This window comes from Hyperolius riggenbachi, chromosome 12 (genome assembly GCF_040937935.1).
Source record: "Hyperolius riggenbachi isolate aHypRig1 chromosome 12, aHypRig1.pri, whole genome shotgun sequence".
Taxonomy (NCBI): Eukaryota; Metazoa; Chordata; class Amphibia; order Anura; family Hyperoliidae; genus Hyperolius; species Hyperolius riggenbachi.
The window spans coordinates 61,908,714-61,932,014 of NC_090657.1; the positions used below are offsets into that span (position 1 = coordinate 61,908,714).

The window sequence follows — 23,301 nt, forward strand, 5'->3', positions numbered from 1 at the left end:
AGATGCATGTCAGGTGGCGTGCATGGCATTCTGGCGCGGGCCTTTTTGGCACAGGGTGACCGGAATGACTGCTCACCCTGCTGCTGCACAAATTCGGGGAGGTGTTAAAATGGAACTGTTAGGCAGAAAATCCAAAATCAATTTTCTATTTCTGTTTGTTAAATAACTAAAAGGTGATAAAGAGGTAATCCAAAACTTCATAATCAATCTTACTTATTTTTTTGTAAAAGAATATAAATCCTCATATTCCCCTAAGCTCTAGCTTCGTAGATCTGCCGCACACAGGAACTTGATATGCAAGCTGGGTATTTTTTTCTTTACTTTCCTCCCCTTTATTAGTAATTGCAGCCTGATTGGCTGTTTCCCCCATGCCTCCCGTTTTCCACTCCCACACCTCTGATATGCCGCCCGTCCCCTAGGAGATCCTGTTCTTCTCCACTATGCCGGTGTTCTGTCCGATCGTGACAAAACACCGGCTGGATCTTAAAGGCTGCTAGGGCGCGGGGGGTTGTTGGGGGGAACTTGTACTCTGTCCCTGTCCCCCCTCCTGTAGTGTGCCAGTCTGCCGCAACCGTGTAGTTTCTCCTCCCCGCAGCATTAAAGAGCGCAGCGGGGAGGAATAATTGCAACGCACACAGACTCACCACCTCCTGGTTCCAGGCAGTGGAGTTTCCATCTATACTCTCTGCACTACCGCCGCCCTGTACAGTGGTAGTGCAGAGAGTATAGACGCGAATGCCAGTGCCTGGAACCAGGAGGAGGTGAGTGCTGCAATTATTCCTCCCCGGCAACCAGCATTGTTTATTAGAGTGTGAGGACAGCAGCCTCCGTATTCCCCTTACTTCAGATGCAGCCAGGGGTCCAGAATTCCTTGTGTGCTCCAATAATCTCTACCCTGGGAGAATATTTATCAGGTACACATTTAACCTCTCAACGTCCATGTAACGCCAATGGGTGTGAACATGGCGGCAGTCCCAGGACCCCCTAACACCAATTGGTGTCAAGTCCTAGGGCGGGGTTTTGTAGGAGATCGCGCGCACCAATGCGTGAGCAGCTCCGCTCCGTCATCAGTCTCCCAGCGGCAATGGACCTGAAATCTATTTACAATGTACAGTGCTGCGATCTACGGCAACGCTGTACTGGGGACAGCCGTGTCCCCAGTACAGAAAAAAAAAGTACACAAAAAAGCAATCAGCTTTCATAGGCTGAAGCCTATGACAGCCGATCACTGTCATTGGGTAGCAGGGGGAGGGAGGGCAGGCAAAATGTATTTAAAAAAATAAACAAAGAAATATTCAAACAAAAATAAATAAACATAACAGGAGCCATCACAGCCCACCAACAGAAAGCTCTGTTGGTGGGCAGAAAAGAAAACTTGTGTGCTGAGTTGTACGGCCCTGCAGCGAGCCCTTAAAGCTGCAGTGGCCTAATTACTGAAAAATAGCCTGGTCACTAGGGGGGTGTAAGCCTATGGTTCTGCAGTGGTTAAAGGGGAACTTCAGCCTAAACAAACATACTGTTATTAAGTTACATTAGTTATGTTAATTAGAATAGATAGGTAATCTTTTACCCACCCTGTTTTAAAAGAACAGGCAAATGTTTGTGATTCATGGGGGCTGCCATCTTTGTCATGGGGGCAGCCATCTTTTTGGTTGAAGGGAGGTGACAGGGAGCATGAGACACAGTTCTAACTGTCCTGTGTCCTGATAACCCCTCCCAGCTGCACACACTAGGCTTCAAATGTCAAATTCAAAATGTAAAGAAAAAAAAATTGCACCAAAACAGCAGAACGAGAACAACAACATCAGAAATCCCATCATGCTTTGCACAGCATAAGGGGAAAACTGCCCGGGCAGTTTTCTTCTGTGCAGCTAAAAATGAGGCTTGTATAAGAGAAACAAAGTTCTGATGCTGTGAAACTGTTAAATAAACACCAGGCCTTTTCAGTGCTGCTGAGTCGAGGTTCACTTTAAAGGCCAGCAGTGAATGCAAATACCCTAGTTTTTCATTTATGCAAAGACGCCACTGAGCAGAGAACTGCTCCTCTAACTTGCATCAGCTTCCTCTTCTGCCCAGGATTATATATACTACTCTTTTCTAGAAACTGTCCATGATTTGAGGGACCAACCGAGAGGGTGAGAGAGTAAAGGTGGCCAATTTCTAGCGAAATTTGTTCAAGTGATCAGAAAATTCTGATCGTAAGAAAAATCGTTCACTACACCATCAACGAACCAATCTTTGCTTCCTATCTATCACAACCAGCGAGAAAATCCAAATTTTGGTTTGACGAAAATCTAATCGGACGACTATTTTTATAATCGTTCAGAATTGATTGTGCCCATCAACGGAGATTATTTACAACCAATCCGATCCGAATTGCTGATCGATCGAACGATTTTTTGCTAAAAATTGGAACGTTAGGGGTCACCTTAAGTGATTGCATGATAGGAAAAGGGCGTGACCTAATAGAAGCGATTAAGGGGTGTGGCTAAAAAATACATTTCACACTCACAACTGGGAACACTTCAATATTTAGAAGAGCACAGATGTAATCTATAGTAGACCCTGTTACAGTATATGAACATACTGTATTTCATCCCTGTAGAGCAGGGGTGCCCACACTTTTTCGGCTCGCGAGCTACTTTTAAATTCGCTGAGGCCAGGAGATCTACCGACGTTTCAAAGGCAACCACCCCCCCCCCCCCTGGAACTCCCCTGCAAAGGTACTTAGGTATAGGTCCCTTCAGTATAGGTTAGCTAGGTGTCTGTGCCTTCAGTGTAGGTTAGCTAGGTGTCTGTGCCTCCAGTGTAGGTTAGCTAGGTGTCTGTGCCTCCAGTGTAGGTTAGCTAGGTGTCTGTGCCTCCAGTGTGGGTTAGCTAGGTGTCTGTGCCTCCAGTGTAGGTTAGCTAGGTGTCTGTGCCTCCAGTGTAGGTTAGCTAGGTGTCTGTGCCTCCAGTGTAGGTTAGCTAGGTGTCTGTGCCTCCAGTGTAGGTTAGCTAGGTGTCTGTGCCTCCAGTGTAGGTTAGCTAGGTGTCTGTGCCTCCAGTGTAGGTTAGCTAGGTGTCTGTGCCTCCAGTGTAGGTTAGCTAGGTGTCTGTGCCTCCAGTGTAGGTTAGCTAGGTGTCTGTGCCTCCAGTGTAGGTTAGCTGGGTGCCTCCAGTGTAGGTTAGCTGGGTGCCTCAGTGTAGGTTAGCTGGGTGCCTCAGTGTAGGTTAGCTGGGTGCCTCAGTATAGGTTAGCTGGGTGCCTCAGTGTAGGTTAGCTGGGTGCCCTTAGTGTAGGTTAGCTGGGTGCCCTTAGTGTAGGTTAGCTGGGTGCCTTCAGTGTAGGCTAGCTGGGTGCCCTTAGTGTAGGTAAGCTGGGTGCCCTTAGTGTAGGTTAGCTGGGTGCCCTTAGTGTAGGTTAGCTGGGTGCCCTTAGTGTAGGTTAGCTGGGTGCCCTTAGTGTAGGTTAGCTGGGTGCCCTTAGTGTAGGTTAGCTGGGTGCCCTTAGTGTAGGTTAGCTGGGTGCCCTTAGTGTAGGTAAGACGGGTGCCCTTAGTGTAGGTAAGCTGGGTGCCTTCGCTGTAGGTAAGCTGGGTGCCTTCAGTGTAGGTTAGCTGGGTGCCCTTAGTGTAGGTAAGACGGGTGCCCTTAGTGTAGGTAAGCTGGGTGCCTTCAGTGTAGGTAAGCTGGGTGCCTTCAGTGTAGGTAAGCTGGGTGCCCTTAGTGTAGGTTAGCTGGGTGCCCTTAGTGTAGGTAAGCTGGGTGCCCTAAGTGTAGGTTAGCTGGGTATAGGAGCCCGGGTGCACGGAACTTACCTCCCTTCAGCTCCAGCGGTGGCGTCCTGGCTTCACTCCCTCAGCCGCGGCTGCCTGGAGGGCAGATATGCAGTTCGGCGGCTGAGGGAAGCTCCGGCGGGCAGCGTGAATGGAGGCGGAAGTATTGTCTCCAGCGCCGCCCATCTGCCATGACACTGCGTCACCGCCCCTCAGCCATGACACTGCGTCGCCGCCCCTGGCCTCTCTGCCGCGCCCCTATCCTCCCCGCAAGATAATAGCGGCCAGCAGCATAGTCTGACAGGACGCGTAAGCTGCTGGCTGCAAAATTCAATGGGACGCGGCCACGAGGCAGCGATCTACCAATCAGGCGGTCGCGATCTACTGGTAGATCGCAATCGACCTATTAGGCAGCCCTGCTGCATCCATCTGAAAATGGCGCCTGTGAATAATGGCGCACAGTGTTGCCGCTAATCCGTTTGCCGCTTATCGCTATTTAACGTTAAAGCCTTATTGTTATTTAGCGTTAAAGCCTTATCGTTATGTAGCATTAAAGCCTTATTGTTATTTAGCGTTAACACACAGAACCCTCTCTGTACCTATCCCTAACCCCTAAACCCCCCCGGTGGTGCCTAACCCTAACCACCCCCCTGGTGGTGCCTAGCCCTAACCACTCCCCTGGTGGTGCCTAACCCTAAGACCCCCTGGTGGTGTATATTGTACTGTAACTATACCTAACCCTACTCTCACACAGAACCCTCCCTGTACCTAACCCTAACCACCCCCTTGGTAGTGCCTAACCCTAAGACCCCCCCGGTGGTGCCTAACCCTAACCACCCCCCTGGTGGTGCCTAACCCTAAGACCCCCTGGTGGTGTATATTGTACTGTAACTATACCTAACCCTACTCTCACACAGAACCCTCCCTGTACCTAACCCTAACCACCCCCTTGGTGGTGCCTAACCCTAAGACCCCCCTGGTGGTGCCTAACCCTAAGACCCCCCTGGTGGTGTCTAACCCTAAGACCCTCCTGGTGGTGCCTAATCCTAAGACCCCCCTGGTGGTGCCTAACCCTAACCTTGACAGTGTTACATTAAATCCATTCACCGTTTTGCAGTTAAATAACATCTGCAGTTTGGCTTATGTAGGGCGCTATTGATAAATAACGTTAGTGTGTGCCACTATTGATAAATAACGTTAGTGTGTGCCACTATTGATAAATAACGTTAGTGTGTGCCGTTTTTCTTCTTTTTTCCCTGCGCGCCATTATTATGCAGTACTAACGATAAATAGCGATAAGCGTATCTTTTTAATGCGGCGCCATTCTTATGCATAGGCACTGTGCGCCATTATTCACTGATCCCTGCTGTAGAGCCTGTGTTCTCTGTATTACTGCTCTCCTTATTGTAGTGCACCCTCATTTTAGTGCCCCCATCAGTGTTCCCTTCATTATCCTGCCCCCCTCATTATAATGTCCCCATTACTGCTCACCTCACTGAAGTGCCGCCAGGTATAGTGCTTAGCCATACGTTACTTGATGTATGGGCAGATCCATGATGAGATAGATCCCTCTCTGATTGAATCTGATCAGAGGGGGATCTGTTGCCTGCCCATACACAGCACATATATTTCCAATACATTTCAGTATGAAACCTATCAGAAATTGGCCCAGTGCCCCCCCCCCCTCCCCCCTCCAGTGTATGTGTTCCCCCACGCCCAATGTTAAGGGCTTGCCTCTCCACTGGTGCAACTCCTGGCCTGCTCCGGGTTCCGGCGTCATAGCAACGCCTGTACCACGTGGTGATGCCAGACTCCGGAGGAGACCAGGAGATGTGGTGGCAGAGAGGTTTGCTTTTATACAGGGCACATGGTTATGGGGGGAGAGGGGCTTGGGGCAGATACACATAAGGGGACACCGGCAAGGGGTCCATCAGGTACATCAGTAGTGCCGATAGATCGAATGCTGTTACTGCCACGCACCCAATCAATCTCTTGCGACTGAGATTTCCCAACATTCCTGATTAATCTTTTCAACCGATTTTCAACCGATTTCAGCTAAAAATCGATTGGTGCCCATTGTGGGCTAGGGTCCTAGACTTCTTCATTGTGTTTGTTGTGTTCGGGGTCCCTGCCCTTCCCCAAGTTCCTAATATTTAATGGACCTGTCAGCTGAATAAGCCTATTGCCATGCACCAGCAAACCTTCACTGCGCATGTGCGCAAGTAGTGCACCAGCTCTCTTTCATTGGGCATGTGCGGTTTTGGAACCTGTACATGCCCAGTTTAGAATCGCTCATTCCGGAAAGCAGCAGGAGTAAAAGGATGGAAAACAGGGATTGGGAGGGTCCCCAAAGGCAACAAGCGCCAAGAAGTAGGCCAGGAAAAGGTAATCTAGCCCACTATGAGCTTAACCCACAACATATCAACACACTTTGGGGTACTTTATTAACCACTTCGCATCCAGACCTTGTTTCCCCCTTATGGACCAAAGCAGTTTTGACATTTTAGCTATGTCCCTATTTAATCAGCAATAACGTTATCCCTACTAATGACACCTAAATAAAGTATACCGTATATCTTTTTTTCAAGACTAACTAGGCTTTCATTGTATGGCATTTTTTCACTCAAACAATTTTGCTTTCTATGTATTTTAATAGGAAAAAAAGAGGAAAAAATAGAAAAAACACATTATTTCTCAGTTTTACCAATTCCAATTTAAAAATAAAAAGCGCCATTGTAGATAAAAAACACAAATTGTGTTTGGCTATTTCTACTGTGTAGCTCAAAACTTTGATTATGTTCCTGTCACAATTTATGGTGAAGATATTTGATTCTGAAATAATGCTACAGTGGTGTATTTTTCACTATGAACTAAGAAAATTTAAGTATTTTAATGGTAAAAATCTAATTAGCTCAGGGAGCATATATTCCCTTTCACCGATTAGCGCTGCAGCTCATAGTGCCAGAGGTTTTGCAAAGGAGCAATGCCCAATCATGCACAGCTGTGCTTCAGCTACATGACTTATATCTACGTCCTCCTAGCTTAGATGAAGTCACAGAGGATGTAGATATACTGTAGTGGTGAATAAAGTGGTTAAAGAAGAGAGTTTAGCTAACAAAGCCCACTATGTATATATACAGGAAAATCTACACTCACCTGTTCCATACAGCATAGCGAGTAATATGGAGGAGATCCACGCTGTGTCACTGTATCCGATGCCGAATTCCCTGATAAGTTCCTTGAAGAACACGCTGACGGCCTTGGGGAAGGCATAGGAGAACCCTGTGATGACAAAACATCCGAAGAGGACAGCCCAGCCCCAACCGCCATCAGGGGCCTTGACTTTACTGGGATTGTCGTCCACAACCACCGCTCCCATGGTGTTCTATCCTGACCACCTGGAACCAATCAGAAACAACAAAAAAGTTACAACAGGGAATTATATCCTAGGAATAGATATTGAAATATGAAGTGATGAAGTGGTGAATTTAACCACGCCACATGAGGGGCCTTCTACTCCCATCTCTACAGCTGATCACCGCAGCCTTGACGGGACCCTGGTCTGGTAACTATGGCCTTAATTCACTAAGCAGTTTAGGCTAGTCTACATATGGTTTTCAGTCTACTCATGGTTTGGTGTAATGTTTTAGACCTGTTTTTTTAGACCTGGTCTAACCTTCAGTAATTACACAATTCACAAAGGCAAGCAAGGAGTAACCACGCCCACTTTTTCTGACAGAGATTAGACCAGCAGATTTCTGTGGGAAAAGTAATTCTGTGAGGTATTTTAGACGTGAGGATGGAACCTTTTGAATTAATTATGCAGGAGTTTAATTGTATGCAGAGGAGAGCTCATCAAAGGAGAAGGATATAAGTCATAGCTACTGGTTTGTGAATTGCATCTTTTGATAATTTCCCCTGCCTTATCCACCTAACTCCCAAATGTTTTAGACCAGGTCTAAAACATTTGGTAATAGTGAATTCCCCTTTGATGGAACTGACCAAACCATCAGTAGACTAAAAACCATCTGTAGACTAGTCTAAACTGCGTAGTGAATTGAGACCAATGCTGGGTTACACCGATACCTACCCTTGCACCGCCCTGCATAACTTGCTACCTTAATTTGATCTACACTCAGTGCACATGTTCAGTAGCATCCCTTATCACGGTTAATACGTCACATGTGATTGTTGTTCGCTCATTGTTGCTTCATGGGTTGCACTTGTATATTATGTCATATTATATAACGTAACGTATATACTCGCATATAAGCCGACCCGCGTATAAGCCGAGGTACCCACTTTTCCCTCAGAAACCAGGAAAAAGTGATTGACTCGCATATAATCCCCCTATCCAGTATAGCCCACTCCACAGTAGCCTAATATGCCCCGAGTGCAAGTCAGCCCTTCTCCCTGTAGCCAGATGTGCCCCAAGTATGATAAAGCTGTGTCTTAAGACGTCGTAGATATTAGACACTGCGATTGCCACACAGGAAGAATCCCTGATCATTGCACCACTGACACGTAGCTTGCATGCTCCGTTTCACAAGCCAGGGGACACAGGTAGTCTTGAGCAGCGCACTCTGCACACCATGTTGCAGGGGATGGGGGCATGAGCACCACAGGGAGTCAGCTGGCAAGAGCAGGATCCTTAAGCTCTTCTGCCAGTAACAAAACATGCTCCACAATCAGTTCTGCTTCACTGACTCGCATATAAGCCAAGAGGGTAACTTTTCAGCACATTTTTTGTGCTGAAAAATTAGGTTTATACACAAGTATATACAGTTCTTCAATTTTGCATAGTTGCCATATCATTGATAGGCCCAGGTCCTTGCAATAGAGGAGACATCCATCTTCCTCTAGTTGCATGTGGTAGTTCAGAGGGATCGATTAGCTTTCAACAGGGAGTACATGTTGGGCTACCTCCACAAACTTTTTGTGTAGTAGGTATGTTTTGCTCTTGTTTTAAATGTTGTACCTGTTGTTATTATTATTATGTGGAATGAAATTGATTGATATTATATATGGAGTGCAACAGTTTCTGGGTTTCTTGCTCTACAACTGAATTACTAGGAATATATATTGTGTGTTTTATGTGCACTGCAGATACCCCAGTAAGGCCCCGTTTACACTTAATCAGTTGCTCTCAGTTATAACTGAAAGAAAACTGATTTTCAAAGTAATGCCCATGTTTTCCTATGGCACCTTTCACACTTAAAGAGGAACTCCAGTGAAAATAATGTAATAAAAAAAGTGCTTCATTTTTACAATAATCCTCTATAATAATAGGCAACTGTCCCTGTGTAGCTGGGTCCGTGCTTTTTGCTACTGCGCATGTGTGCAGCACAGACCCAGCCTCACACAGGGAGGATGAGAGGGACGCAGCCAGGCGGGCGGACGGACAGGTCTGCGGCGGGTGCGCGCACGATGGGTGGGAGCGCGCATGCGCTTGGTAGGCGCGGAGACAGACCTAGCCCGTTTTTAAACAGGCTAAGGTCACTAGTTATGTATAAATGATTTAGTCAGTGTTTGCCCGTTGTAAAATCTTTTAAATCCTTGATTTACATTCTGCCATTTATTAAATGGTGACATTTTTACTGTTGGCGGGTGATGTAGCTGCTGCATGCTTTTTTGGCAGTTGGAAACAGCTGTAAACAGCTATTTCCCACAATGCAGCAAGGCTCACAGACAGGAAACTGCTAGGAGTACGTATTCAAAGTTTCTTGTGGGAGGGGTTTCACCACTATATCAGTCATACAGCGCCCCCTGATGGTCTGTTTGTGAAAAGGAATAGATTTCTCATGTAAAAGGGGGTATCAGCTACTGATTGGGATAAAGTTCAATTCTTGGTCGGAGTTTCTCTTTGACGTGTTTTAACTGAAAACCTTTTCACAATGCACTGCTATGGAAAAAACACGTACTAACGCACACCAACTTATTAAGTGTAAATGGGCCCTAACCCACCATAGCTAGAGGGGCCCCTAAATATTAAGTAGCTAGAGGTATTCCTGAATGAAGGGAGATCTCGTCAGTGGAATGCTGAGTCGGGTGAGTAACCTCTCATTTACACTCTCATCAGGACTCTGCATAGGGAAGGAGGGAGGGAGGCACTCGGGGAGGGGAGTGAGCCGCCATTCTATCATCAGGCGTCTGTAGGCACGTGCCTACAGTGCCTTATGGTAAATCCGGCGCTGCTTGCAAATAAATATGACATATTTACCTCGTCATCACTTCCTCTCAGAAGCTCACTATTTTCTTCCTATAACGATTCCTTCCAGTTCCGACAAGATTTTGTCAGAACTGAAATATCAGTTGCTGCCAGTTATAGCTGAAAGGGCAACTGATGAGCAAGGCAATGCTCATGTTTCCCTATGGCTCAAGTGGGCGATATTACAGTTTAACAGTGTGCTGATCTGGAGCTGTTATGTGCTAATGGCCATTTTCAAAATGGAGGATGGAAAATTCCATTGATCACAGTGGACAAACAGGATGCAGGGGAGAAGAAAGAGCTTGATGAGTAGACTACACAGGAGGTAAGTATGACGTGAGTGTGCTTATTTTGACTTTTATTTTTCAAGTCAGGTTTGCTTTAAAACATACCTCCCAACTTTTTGAGATCAGAAAGAGGGGCACCTAAGCCACACCCTAACCACACCCCTAACCACGCACACTTTAAAGATTTCTTAAGAAAATTATGATGTTTTATAATTCAAACCACACTAGTCCTTTCTATCCTGCTTCATTTTCCTTCATAATAACATTTGAAAGTAAGAAATCTATCAATTTAAAGGATGAGAATAAAGTTTAGAGTCAATAAAACACATTTTTCAGTAGATATATTTACATAAATCAGTACATCAGTCCTGAAAGAGGGACAAATGAGGAGGAAAGAGGGACAGAAGGAAAGGGCTCACAAAAAGGGACTGTCCCTCCAAAAGAGGGACAGTTGTGACCTATGTTTAGAATACTGCTCTGATTTTGTGCAAGTATCAGCACTGAGGAGAATACATCCAGCATTTTTCAACATTACTTGCTTTTTGCTTAGAGCTGTCTCTGCTAGACCTAACTGAACAAGGGTTAAAGAGACACTGAAGCGAAAAAAAAAATATATATGATATAATGAATTGGTTGTGTGCTATGAATAATTACCAGAAGATTAGCAGCAAAGAAAATATTCTCATATTTTTATTTTCAGGTATATAGTGTTTTTCTAACATTGCATCATTCTCTAATATGTGCAGATTACACAACACTCAGCATTCAAAATGAGTCTTTCAGAGCAGTCTGTGAACTAATGACCTCTCCTCTGGCAGAGGAAAAGTAAACAGTTCAGGAACAGTTGAGATAATAAAAGTCAGAAGACAGCCCTCTCCACGACTTTGAAAGTCGTAGAGATTAATGGCTTTTTTTGCATAGAGATAACTACTGGAGTTTCTTAACTCTTCCTGTACTGGAAACAATTACACTGATGTATCTGATCTTAATGTTTTATTTCTTCGCTGTGCTACACATACAAATCATAATATCATTTTTTTTTCGCTTCAGTGTCTCTTTAAATGTGGTTGCATAGGAGCTGAGAGCAGACATTTGGCATGATAAATCCTCTGTAGCTGTGAGCACACTGACTGGCATGAATAAAGCACTAAGGGCTTGTTCACAACTACAGTATTTTCGGGGGTCTTTAAGCGCCGGCGATTTTTGAAATCACCCTAAAAGCGCGTGTGCAATGATTCCCTATGAGAGTGTTCACATCTGAGCGGTTCAATGCCGATCCGCTCACCAAAGCGCTGCCTGTACCCTTTTCAGGGCGATTTGCCTCAATGGAAGGTATAGGGAAATGGCAAAGCGCTTGAAAAAGTGCTTTGTATAGCGATTTCCTCAGTGCTTTCATGAGTAAATACATTGTATTTATTTACTTCCGGGTGAAAGAGGTCACTTCCTGATGTCACGAATCGCTCTGCAAAAGCACTTGGTAAAGTGCTTTACAAAAAACCCCTAATACGCAGGTAAGCGCCGGGAGGCACTAAAAAAAATTGTGCACAAAATCGTAAAATACTGGCGTCAGCGATTGTGATTTATGATGTAAACAAGGCCTAACTGACCTGGGAAACAAGGATGCAGCAACTAAGATTATGACCAGAAACTCCCGCAGGGTAGACTGTTACCATGACTACAAGAAAGCACAACTCACCACGTCTCGCCAGTAACAGCTGGCTACCAACTAAGCTAAAAAGGGTAGTTTTAACATCATTAACATTACAAAATAGTATCATTTTAATTATCCTGGAGGTGGTATTTAAAGGCTCAGTCCACCTAATCCTATTCCACGTCCGTTGCTGGCCGTAAAATCAACGCGCAGCTTTGTGCATCTCTTTGGTGCTATGATGTATTGATTATTGTAGGCAGTGGGGGGGTTACGGTCTATTTTGAAGGTTTTAATTAGTCTTTCATCAAGAGTGGGCGGAGCCTTTTATTTTTAGACAGATCATTAAACATCAGCAGGCCAAACGCAGACCGAAGCTCCTGCTAGCTGTCCGAGCTCAGCATTCGCTGTGCTGGTCTTTCCGGTAGCGTTAGCCATTTGAGTGTTTACACATGCTATTTATCCCCATGAGCCACTTATAAGCTTTTGTTCTGTCGCTTGGCAACCATGACTCCATTTTATACAAGACACCTAATAGACCGAGGTAATCAGTGATGCACACAGGTGACCATGGAGGCGGATAACACCCTATCATAAAGCTACTCGCTCCAGTCACTAAATAAGAACACAACAGGAAGGGATAAGAATTAGGCCGCATAGTGTAAACACCAATCAGCCAAAACAGTAAAACCACATGCCTAATATGATATCGTGTAGGTAGCCTTGTGCTACAAAAACAGCTCTGACCCATCCAGGCATGGACTCCTCAAGACCTTTAGAGGTCCCCTCCCACAAGGTCCTGATAGTTTCTTGTCTGTGAACCTCATTGCATTGTGGGAAATAACATTTTTTTTTTCTACAACTGCAAAGCAACCAGTATTTCCTTCTGTGTATAGAACTCTCAGTAACAAACATTCAGTGCAGATCACCTGCCATCAGTAAAGATGTCGATTGATACATGATACATTTCAGAATGTAAATCAGGGAGAGGAAAGATTTTACAATAGGCAAACGTTGACTAAATCATTTATTAATAAATATTGTAAAGAATATATTTTATTCATTAAGTTATTTTTACTACGGCTCTTCTTTACGTTTGGAAATCGGCTTAAATGATCTGACCGAGATCTGGGTAATTTGGAGAAAAATGTTATTCATCAGATCCAGCCACCTTCTTCCACTGCTCCTCGGTTCATTTCTGACACCGAATTATAGGCACTTTTGGCAGGGACGAATTTGTACTTTTTACCGCCCAAGGCCCACTATCACCAGCTGCCCCCAGACTGACAGCATCCCAAACTCCTCCCCCCCTCCCCCAACATGGCGGGGATTAGATTGTAGGCTCCTCTGAGGGCAGTTAGTGAAGTGATGGCAGGGATTACATTATAAACTCCTCTGAGGACAGTTAGTGACATGATGGCGGGGATTAGATTGTAAGCTCCTTGGCGAGAGGCACATTCGGTGAGTGACAAGCAGCGCAGAGATCACTGTAAGTGCCCGTTTTCTGCCCCTTCATCCCCTGAGTGCCAGATCTGGCTGTTGGTAGCCACCCACTGCTATGTGCAAAATGAGTAGCAGGACGAATGGTCAGCAGGCTGACTGCTACTGCCACCCTGCTGCCCACAGTCCGCCCCTTGCCTTCCTGGTGCCCTAGGCCATGGCCTTTGTGGCCTTGCCTGAAATCCGGCCATGCCTTTTGGTAGAGGACAGGGGTCAACATGGGCATGCTAACTGATTTGTGTCTTCACAACGAGATTTAAAGTACACCTGATCCGTGGCAAGGCAACATAAGATAAGAACAGTGGTATGTTCATGATGGATCTACATACCTCTATTGTCTGGCTATTACAATCTGACCCTTGATAAGAATCACTTACATCCTTACACTTAACTATCCGGCATCAGTCAATCCCTATCAGTGCCGGATAACCGAGGCTCTACTGTATATAGTTAGTGGCAGCAGAAGTAATGGATATTATGTAATAGGAGTACATTGAGGGGGAGGTCTGGTACCCAGTGATTTCCACTAAAGGCGAGATGATTATCATCGGAAAAAAAAAGTGTATGAACAAGAGGTGATGCGAATAGTGAAAATGGTTGCCACTTTCTACAAATCACCCGAGAGGACACCTTTGTCATTTCTCTTCACACACAAATCCTGCAGTAGGTCGATCTACCAGCGAGGAAGCGGCAGCTGAGCAGAGGGCGTCCAGGAGAATTTCGCTGTCTGGTTTCAGCCATGTGGCTCTGGCACGTTTGTAAACCGCAGCAGCATCAATAATTCAGGCAGGCCTGGCGTGTGTCCCTTCGGTGGTTTGTGAAGATGACACATTAATTGTTCATATCAGGAGCCGATAAAATATTTATAGAGCGGAGAAGCCAAGCTATGCCACAACAGCGATGCTGTGACTCTAAATAGCAGCAGCCATCCAACCTGCCTCCCATTTGTTTTGTGGTTATAACTGGAAGGTCGTTTTCGTCACGTACGCAGCAAGGTTAAAGGGAAACCCCGCTTTTGTTTCAAGGGGAAAGGAAAAAAACTATTGTTAGTGCTATTTAACCCTTTCTATTAACCCTTTCTATTAATTGAATAGGAATAATTTCATGTAAGCAGAAAAATAAACACACATTTCATTTCACAGCCAGCTATTAGCGGCTGGATAGTGTACCTGTTTAAAGGGAACCTGAAGATACTTAAAAAAAAAAAAAAGGAGTTTCACTTACCTGGGGCTTCTGCCAGCCCCCTGCAGCGGCCCTGTGCCCACGGCGTTTTGGAGCGATCCTCCGGTCCCCTGCTGCGGCTAGGTTTTGGTACCGCTGAAATTTACGGCCACTGCACACGTGCAGCCCTCTCGCTCGAGCCGCCATCACCGACCTGCGCATGTGCAGGAAGAAATTTCTCTTCCTGCTCATGTGCAGGACGGCGACGTGAGAGGGAGCGAGGATGCGTGCGGCCAGGCGCAAGGGTTCGGCAACTGGCCAGTCACCGAAAACAAACCTTAGCTGCAGCGGGGACCGAAGGATCGTTTCAGGACGGCTTAGGTACAGGGTGCCTGCAGGGGGCTGGCAGAAGCCCCAGATAAGGACAACTCTATCTTCAGGTTTCCTTTAAGGGCTCTGCCTCCAACACAGGAGACCAGGGTTCAAATCTTGTCTCTTCCTGTTCAGAAACCTAGCACCTACTCGGTAAGGAGTCCTTGAGCAAGTCTCCCTAAACCTCTGGTGGCTGCAGCTCTGGCACTTTGAGTCTATCAGGAGAAAAGCAAAATATAAATGTTCTGTGTCTTGTCTATTATTTACTGGAGACTGTTTGGAGGTTTTAATTTCTGAACCCCTGTTTGGTTTACCGATCATCCCCCAATGCCCATCTCCCAGAGGTGTGATTGGCTGCATAGATCAGAAAGGAAATTCTTGGCATCCCTTGAAACCACTGTTATGCTGGGAATACACCAGGAGATTTTTCAGCATATATACTGTCTGATCGTTTTTCCGATCGTTTTTCCGATAGTTTTTCTGATCGATTTCCACTCACTTCTATGACAAAACGATCAGAAAAACGGACCTGTTGGAAATGATCTATCAAACCCTCTATCTGCCAGAAATTCTCATGGTGTATTCCCAGCATTATGCTAGGTACACACCATACAATTTTCTGGCAGATGGATTATTTCCAACATATCCGATCTGAATTTCGATTGATTTTTCAATTTTCCGATAATTTTTTAAGTCTTTTTTCCAATCGATTTTCATAGAACTGAACGAAAATCAATAAAAAAAAAAATTAGAAAATTATTGGAAAATCGATCGAAATTCAGATTGGACATGTTGGAAATAATCGATCTGGCAGGTAAATCTGCCAGAAAATTGTAGGGTGTGTACCTAGCATTTAAGCCTGGTACACACCTTCAATTATGATTAGCTAATTACTGACCAATTTCACCACCTCCATATAGTATGAGGCTACATTCACAGTGGGACGTTGCAGAGAACAGCTGAAGTGAGCCCCAGGTGAGGGGGGGGGGTCCAACCCCCCTCCCCACCACTGTGCCTGTTGCCCCCCTTCCTGACTGCTACCCCCTCCAGGCTGCCTATACTGGGGGCAATTATACTACATTCTCACAAGATTGCCTCAGGCGGCAAAAAGTCCAGAAGCCGCCCTGGCTGTGTGCATCCTCGTTCGCGCTCCCGTCAGTGAGAGCATCCTGCGCAGCCACAGTACAAGGTTTTCGCTTACTGCACCCGCGAAGGATGAACTTGCCGAGGGGAGCGCGAACGAGGACTCACACGGGAAGGGCCGCACAGGAGCAGGGGCCCGCCGACTGATCAGTCGGCAGAAACCAAACTAAGCCACTGCGGGGGACCGGAGTACCGGCGCGGGCACAGGGCGGCTGCAGGGGGCTGGTAGAAGCTCCAGGTAAGTGAAACTATTTTTTTTTTCTATCTTCGGTTTAGGTTCACTTTAAACCTTGAGGTTTTGTTCACATTATAAATCCCCAGTGCTATCGCAAGTGCTGAGCGATTTATTGAGAGTTTTGTAAGCGCTTTTCCCTACGCTTTGCGCTTAGAAAAGCGCTTTTCTAAACACATTTGCACAGCGATTCGTTTTTTTCACTTCCCGAGGTCAATCAGGAAGTGAACTCTTTCACCTGGAAATGAATAAACACAATGTGCTTGGTTCACAAAACCGTGATAACTCATATCAGGGGCGCGCTAGCATTTTGCGCACGTTATAATGTGTGTAACGCTTTTACGTGCGCAAATCTGGATTTTTTTTACACGTTTGCCTGAAAATTCGCATTTGCGCATATAAACTTTGCGTTTGTGCGCATAAACCGTTACGCGCATTGTAACATGTGCAAAACATTAGAGCGGCCGTGATATGAGTTAATCACGGTTTAGTGAATCAAGCCCCATGTATTTATTCATAGAAGCGCTCAGGAATTCGCTATACAAAGCGCTTTTTCAAGCACTTTGCGATTTTCCTATACCTTCCATTGAGCCAAAAGCGCTGAGAAAATGGTACAGGCAGCGCTTTTGAAAGCAGATCGCAATCGAACCGCTCATATATGAACACTCCTATAGGGAATGATTGCACAAGCGCTTTTAGGGAGATTTCTAAAATCGCCATCGCTTAAAAAAATACGCAAATGCTCATAGGGCTTGATTCACAAAGCCGTGATAAGCTTAGTGCGCGGGTTAGCACGTGTACAGGTTCGCGCATAATAGTAAGGGTTTGCACACATTTACTTTCCTGTTCACGCGCTAACATATGGGTTAGTGTGTGAACGGGGAAAGTTAGTGTGCGCAAACCCTTAGTATTACGCGCGCAAACCTGTACATGCGCTAACCCGCGCACTAAGCTTATCACGGCCGTGATAGCCAGAGGCGTAGCAATAGGGGGTGCAGAGGTAGCGACCGTACCAGGGCCCAGAATTAGCTCTTTATTTGTCCTGTGTTGATAATATTCGCTTCTCTAGATACTTTGAATATTGGTAATCATTAAAGTGTACCCGAGGTGACATGTGACATGATGAGATAAACATGTGTATGTACAGTACTAAACCTATTAATAACCAGGGTGTTTTACTTGTTTTATTTTGCTGCCTGAAATAGCTAATTTTTAAGGCTGGAAATGACAGCGTCTGTCTTGTCAGAACCTTGTCAGGAATATAGTAAACATCACTGATAAGCAAATTACAACCATAAAAGTTTTTTGGGGCAAAATACATTTTCTACATATTTCTGAGAGCAGATGGACAGAGAAAGGGTCAATATAGTTCATAAATTTTCATTTAGGGACACTTAATAGACTGCCACTGAGCAGAGACAACAAAACATTCAATCTACTTTCTAAATGTTTAAATTTAAAATAAAATCCTGGGATATCTTACAAAGTCATTTTTAGGAGTAGGAGGATAAATATAATTGTTTATCTCATCAGTTTATTTTCACCTCGGGTTCACTTTAACAAACTGCTCCCCATTCCCTTCTTGCACCTCTGACACTGTAGTTGCCCTTGGCAGGTTTTGGTGCGCCGCATCAATTGTTCTGTATGGCCTAGTGCACACCGGAGCGTTTCCGCTGCGGTTTGCGATCTGCTTGCGGGTGCGGATCTGCTAGGGTAATGTATTTCAATGGGCTGGTGCACACCAGAGCGGGAGGCGTTTTGCAGAAACTCATACTCCCGGGCTGCTGCAGATTTTGGATTGCGGATGCGTTTCTGCCTCAATGTTAAGTATAGGAAAACCGCAAACCGCTCTGAAAAACGGCACTTCAGAGCGGTTTGCCAGGCGTTTTTGTTACAGTAGCTGTTCAGTAACAGCTCTACTGTAACAATACATGAAATCACTACACCAAAACCGCTACACAAAACCGCAAAACGCTAGCTGAAACGCTGCAGAAAAATAAGAAAAAGCGTTTCAAAATCTGCTAGCATTTTGCGGATCTGCTAGCGGGTTTTGGTGTGCACCAGGCCTATGAGTGCATGGGGGCCCCAATGTAAAACTTGCCCCGGGGCCCATAGGTTCTTAGCTATGCCACTGGTGATAGCATTGATCACGGCTTTGTGAATCGAGCCTATAGTGTGAACAAGCCCTTAGGCTTCTTTCCCACTAAGACGTTGCGTTAGATGCTACGTTAAGGTCGCATAACGTGCACCTAACGCAACGCACAGTGGGGTAGAAGCTGGACGTCAGATCGAGCCGCGTTAAGTGGCTCTTCACGCGTCCTGTGATGCCGTGATGCGTACTCTTGGACGCATGCGGCATCACGTGGTCCCGCCAGCCAAACGGCCAAGCGGCGCTCCAGGAAGTAAACACTGCACGTCACACAGTGCAGTGAATATTAATTAGCCATGTGCCTGGCTGCAGAGGAGGAGGGGAGACCTCCTCCTCCAACACTACTGAGCATGTGCAAACAGTCTAACGCGGCTTAGCCGCTTATAACGCACAGCACGCAGCACTTTGTTTTTGCCTGCTGCGTTACAATGTAGCGCAACGTGGGCACTGTGAACAGCCCATTGATTTTTCATTGCAGTGCGGTGGGCTGCGTTACAGGCTGCACTAATGTGCGCCTGTAACGTCTCACTGTGAAAGCAGCCTTAAAGTAAGGCCTTTTGAGCTCTCTTCCCCATATGTCTCACAATGCTGTGTGATGTGTGTGCATATCTTGCACCCCTGTGTAAAAATATGTAGTAGATTTGTACACTGCATCAGCTGCTATCCACTCTTGTCTTGTATTGTTAACTGTTGTATTGTTTATTTTGTATTGTTCTACCCTGTATGCTGTTGTACAGTACCACAGAAGATGCTTGGGCTTGGGCTATATAAATCATTAATAATAATAATAATAATAATAATAATAGTGGATTGAAGTATAGTTTTTTTTCAGCGTTGCTTAACCACTTTACCCCCGACCGTACGAATTTCTCCGTCCCTTTTTCAATCCTTTACCCCCCAGGGACGGAGAAATCCGTACTTTCCGTGCTCCCGCCGCTGCCCGCGCTCCCGCTCGCTCTAGCGCGCATTCCCGCGGGTAAACGCTTGCCCGGAGATCAATGAATGGGAAAATCCATTCCCGTTCGTTGATCTACGCCACGCAATGATCCGCTGCTTTTCCGCTAAGCAGCGCGATCATTGTGAAAAAAAAAACAACTTACCCAGCCTCCTAGTACTAGAGGTCGCATTAAACAAAAAGTTACTGGTGCCATCTTGTGGCCAAATAGTAAAACTATACCCTAAACATGTTTCACATACAAATGATTTAGTTATACACAAAAAATTAACTCATTACCTCCCACACTCCCCATTTTTTTTTTTTTTAATAAAAAAAAAAATAAAAAAATGTACAATTAAAAAAATACATAACTAGTTACCTTAGGGACTGAACTTTTTAAATATTTATGTCAGGAGGGTACAACACTGTTACTTTATAAACTATGGGCTTGTAATTAGGGATGGACGCAAAACTGAAAAAATGCACCTTTATTTCCAAATAAAATATTGGCGCCAAACATTGTGATAGGGACATAATTTAAACGGTTTTATAACCGGGACAAAAGGGCAAATACATTTCATGGGTTTTAATTACAGTAGCATGCATTATTTAAAAACTATAATGGCCGAAAACTGACAAATAATTAATTTTTTCCCACATTTTTCCTATTTTCCCATTAAAACACATTTAGAATAAAATAATTCTTGGCATAATGTCCCACCTAAAGAAAGCCTAATTGGTGGCGGAAAAAACAAGATATAGTTCATTTCATTGTGATAAGTAATGATAAAGTTATAGACAAATGAATGGAAGGAGCGCTGAAAGGTGAAAATTGCTCTGGTGGTCAGGGGGTAAAACCCCTCAGTGGTGAAGTGGTTAAAGTGTACCAGAGACGAGTGTTCTTAAAAAATGTTACTTACCCGGGGCTTCGTCCAGCCCCATAAGCACAGATGTGTCCCGTCTGTCTTCCCGAGCGCCTCCGTTAAGCGGCAATCAGCTCCGGTATTCGGCTCAGTGACATCAGCAGGGGGCCTTCTGTGCAAGTGCAGACCTTCTGTGCAAGTGCAGAAGCACCCGGCTGACGTCAGACTGAGCCTGACCGAGCTGAATACCGGGATCTGATCGCGGCTTAACAGAGGCATAGCAAGGGATACATCCATGCTTATGGGGCTGGAGGAACCACCGGGTAAGTAAAAATCTTAAATTTTTCTACAATATCGATTTATAGATTATTTAGTCAGCGTTTGCCCATTGTAAAATCTTTCCTCTCCCTGATTAACATTCTGACATTTATCACTGGTGGAGACATCTTTATTCCTGTCAGGTGATCTCGGAATGTTTATTACTGCACAGAGGTAGATACTGTTTGCTTGGCCATTGAAAAAAAACAAAAACATTATTTCCACAATCCAACAAGGTTTACAGACAGAAAAGTGTCAGGACCATGGTCATGACATCACACTGTGGGAGGGGTTTCACCACAATATCAGCCATACAGACCCCCTTGATGATCTATCTGAAAAAAGGAATAGATTTCTCGTGGGAAAGGGGGTATCGGCTACTGATTGGGATGAAGTTCAGTCCTTGGCTACAGTTCCTCTTTGACCAGCTCTGTATTAAATCAATATAACCAAGCAGCCCCTTTTCTAGGCATTGCTACTTATTCTGCTTCTGTGCTCTGCATCTTATCCCTGTGGCGGCTATAAGAGGATATTTTCATTAAAGTTTATGATGGAATTAGTTCTCACAGTTTGTGACTAATCCGTTCTCACAGCAGGTGAATACTCAGCTGAGGAATGTGTGAGGGGAGGTTTACCATTCAGACCAGGGACCAAAGAACTTGTGTACACTCCTATGCTTAGTTAACCTTCCCTAAGTTAACGCATTGTTTATAGCTGCTATCTATGCATTTATAATTAGGCCGATTTTGACATTATCCGGTATGTAGTGAGGGTCTTCTTGGTCATGAATAAAAGTTCACTTAACCACTTGCCGACCGCGCACTCATACCGCACGTCGGCAAAGTGGCAGCTGCAGGACCAGCGACGCATTTCTGCGTCGCCGGCTGCAGGCTAATTAATCAGGAAGCAGCCGCTCGCGCGAGCGGCTGCTTCCTGTCAATTCACGGCGGGGGGCTCCGTGAATAGCCTGCGGGCCGCCGATCGCGGCTCGCAGGCTAAATGTAAACACCAGCGGAAATAATCCGCTTTGTTTACATTGTACGCCGCTGCTGCGCAGCAGCGCCGTAAGGCAGATCGGCGGTCCCCGGCCAATCAGCGGCCGGGGATCGCGCGCCATGTGACAGGGGACAGCCTGTCACTGGCTGCACAGGACGGATAGCGTCCTGTGCAGCCCAGATTGCCAGGGGGGACAGGGATGAGAGGGAGGGGGGGAATTTCGCCGCGGAGGGGGGCTTTGAGGTGCCCCCCCCCGCAACACCCAGGCAGGCAGGAGCGATCAGACCCCCCCAGCACATCATCCCCCTAGTGGGGAAAAAAGGGGGGCGATCTGGTCGCTCTGCCTGCACCCTGATCTGTGCTGGGGGCTGCACAGCCCACCCAGCACAGATCAGCTAAAACAGCGCTGGTCCTTAAGGGGGGGTAAAGGGTGGGTCCTCAAGTGGTTAAAGTGAACCAGAGATGAAGCACCCTCATGTATTTTACCATATATATCAGTGGGAGCATTAGGGAAAACACCTACCCTGCTGTCTGATTCATTTTTAACTGTTCAGCCTGCTTCTAATCAGCACTGATCAAATATCCAACTGAGCATTCAGTCTGGCTTTGCTATGACTCAGCTATAATGATTCGTGAGCAAAGCCACAAGGGGGCAGGCTTGGCCTTGAAAAGACACCAGAGAACAGAGACGCGGCTATAAAAATTTCTGAGCAAAGCCAGACTGAATGCTCAGTCTGGGATTTTATTATGGCTGATAAGAAGCAAGCTGAACAGTTAAAAATGAAACAAAGAGCAGGGTAAGTGTTTTCTCTAATGTTCCCATTTATATATATGGTACAATACATGAGGCTGCTTCGTCTCTTGGTCACTTTAAAGAGGCCCTGTAGCGAAACATAGTGGAATGCAGAACATTATTCAGGATACCCACTTTTCTGGAATTTTTCCTGGTTTCAGTATTAGGAACGATTTCTATATCTAAATATTGCTGCATACTGCATGTAGCCAAATAGATCAGCAGGATAGCCAGACAACTGGTGTTGTTTAACCTCCCTGGCGTTCTATTAAGATCGCCAGGGAGGCTGCGGGAGGGTTTTTTTTTAATAAAAAAAAAATATTTCATGCAGCCAACTGAAAGTTGGCTGCATGAAAGCCCACTAGAGGGCGCTCCGGAGGCGTTCTTCCGATCGCCTCCGGTGGCCAGAAGTAACACGGAAGGCCGCAATGAGCGGCCTTCCGTGTTTCGCTTACCTCGTCACCATGGCGACGAGCGGAGTGATGTCATGGACGTCAGCCGACGTCCTGACGTCAGCCGCCTCCGATCCAGCCCTTAGCGCTGGCCGGAACTTTTTGTTCCGGCTACGCTGGGCTCAGGCGGCTGGGGGGACCCTCTTTCGCCGCTGCATGCGGCGGATCGCCGCGCTGCAGCGGCGATCAGGTAGCACACGCGGCTGGCAAAGTGCCGGCTGCGTGTGCTGCTTTTTATTTGAGCCAAATCGGCCCAGCAGGGCCTGAGCGGCAGGCTCCGCCGGTACTGGACGAGCTGAGCTCAGCAGGTTAAAAGGAAATAAATATGGCAACCTCCATATCCCTCCCACCAGGGGCATAACTAGAAATCACTGGCAGAACTTTGGATGGGGCCCCCCCTCCAAAAAAAAACAACCCCCCCCCACACACACACACACAAAAACAGTGATTAGAGGCAGGCCAGGCAGAATATATATATATAAAA

General features: G+C 45.9%; 1 protein-coding gene across 1 annotated transcript in view; it reads right to left on the minus strand.

The window, feature by feature from the left end:
• SLC16A3 (solute carrier family 16 member 3) overlaps positions 1-23,301 on the minus strand; it is a 115,992-nt gene that overhangs the window by 38,977 nt on the left and 53,714 nt on the right. The window contains exon 2 of the mRNA XM_068262245.1: positions 6,915-7,156. Within this exon, the coding sequence (XP_068118346.1) occupies positions 6,915-7,137 (223 nt within the window). The 5' untranslated portion in view covers positions 7,138-7,156. The remainder of the gene's footprint in view (positions 1-6,914; positions 7,157-23,301) is intronic.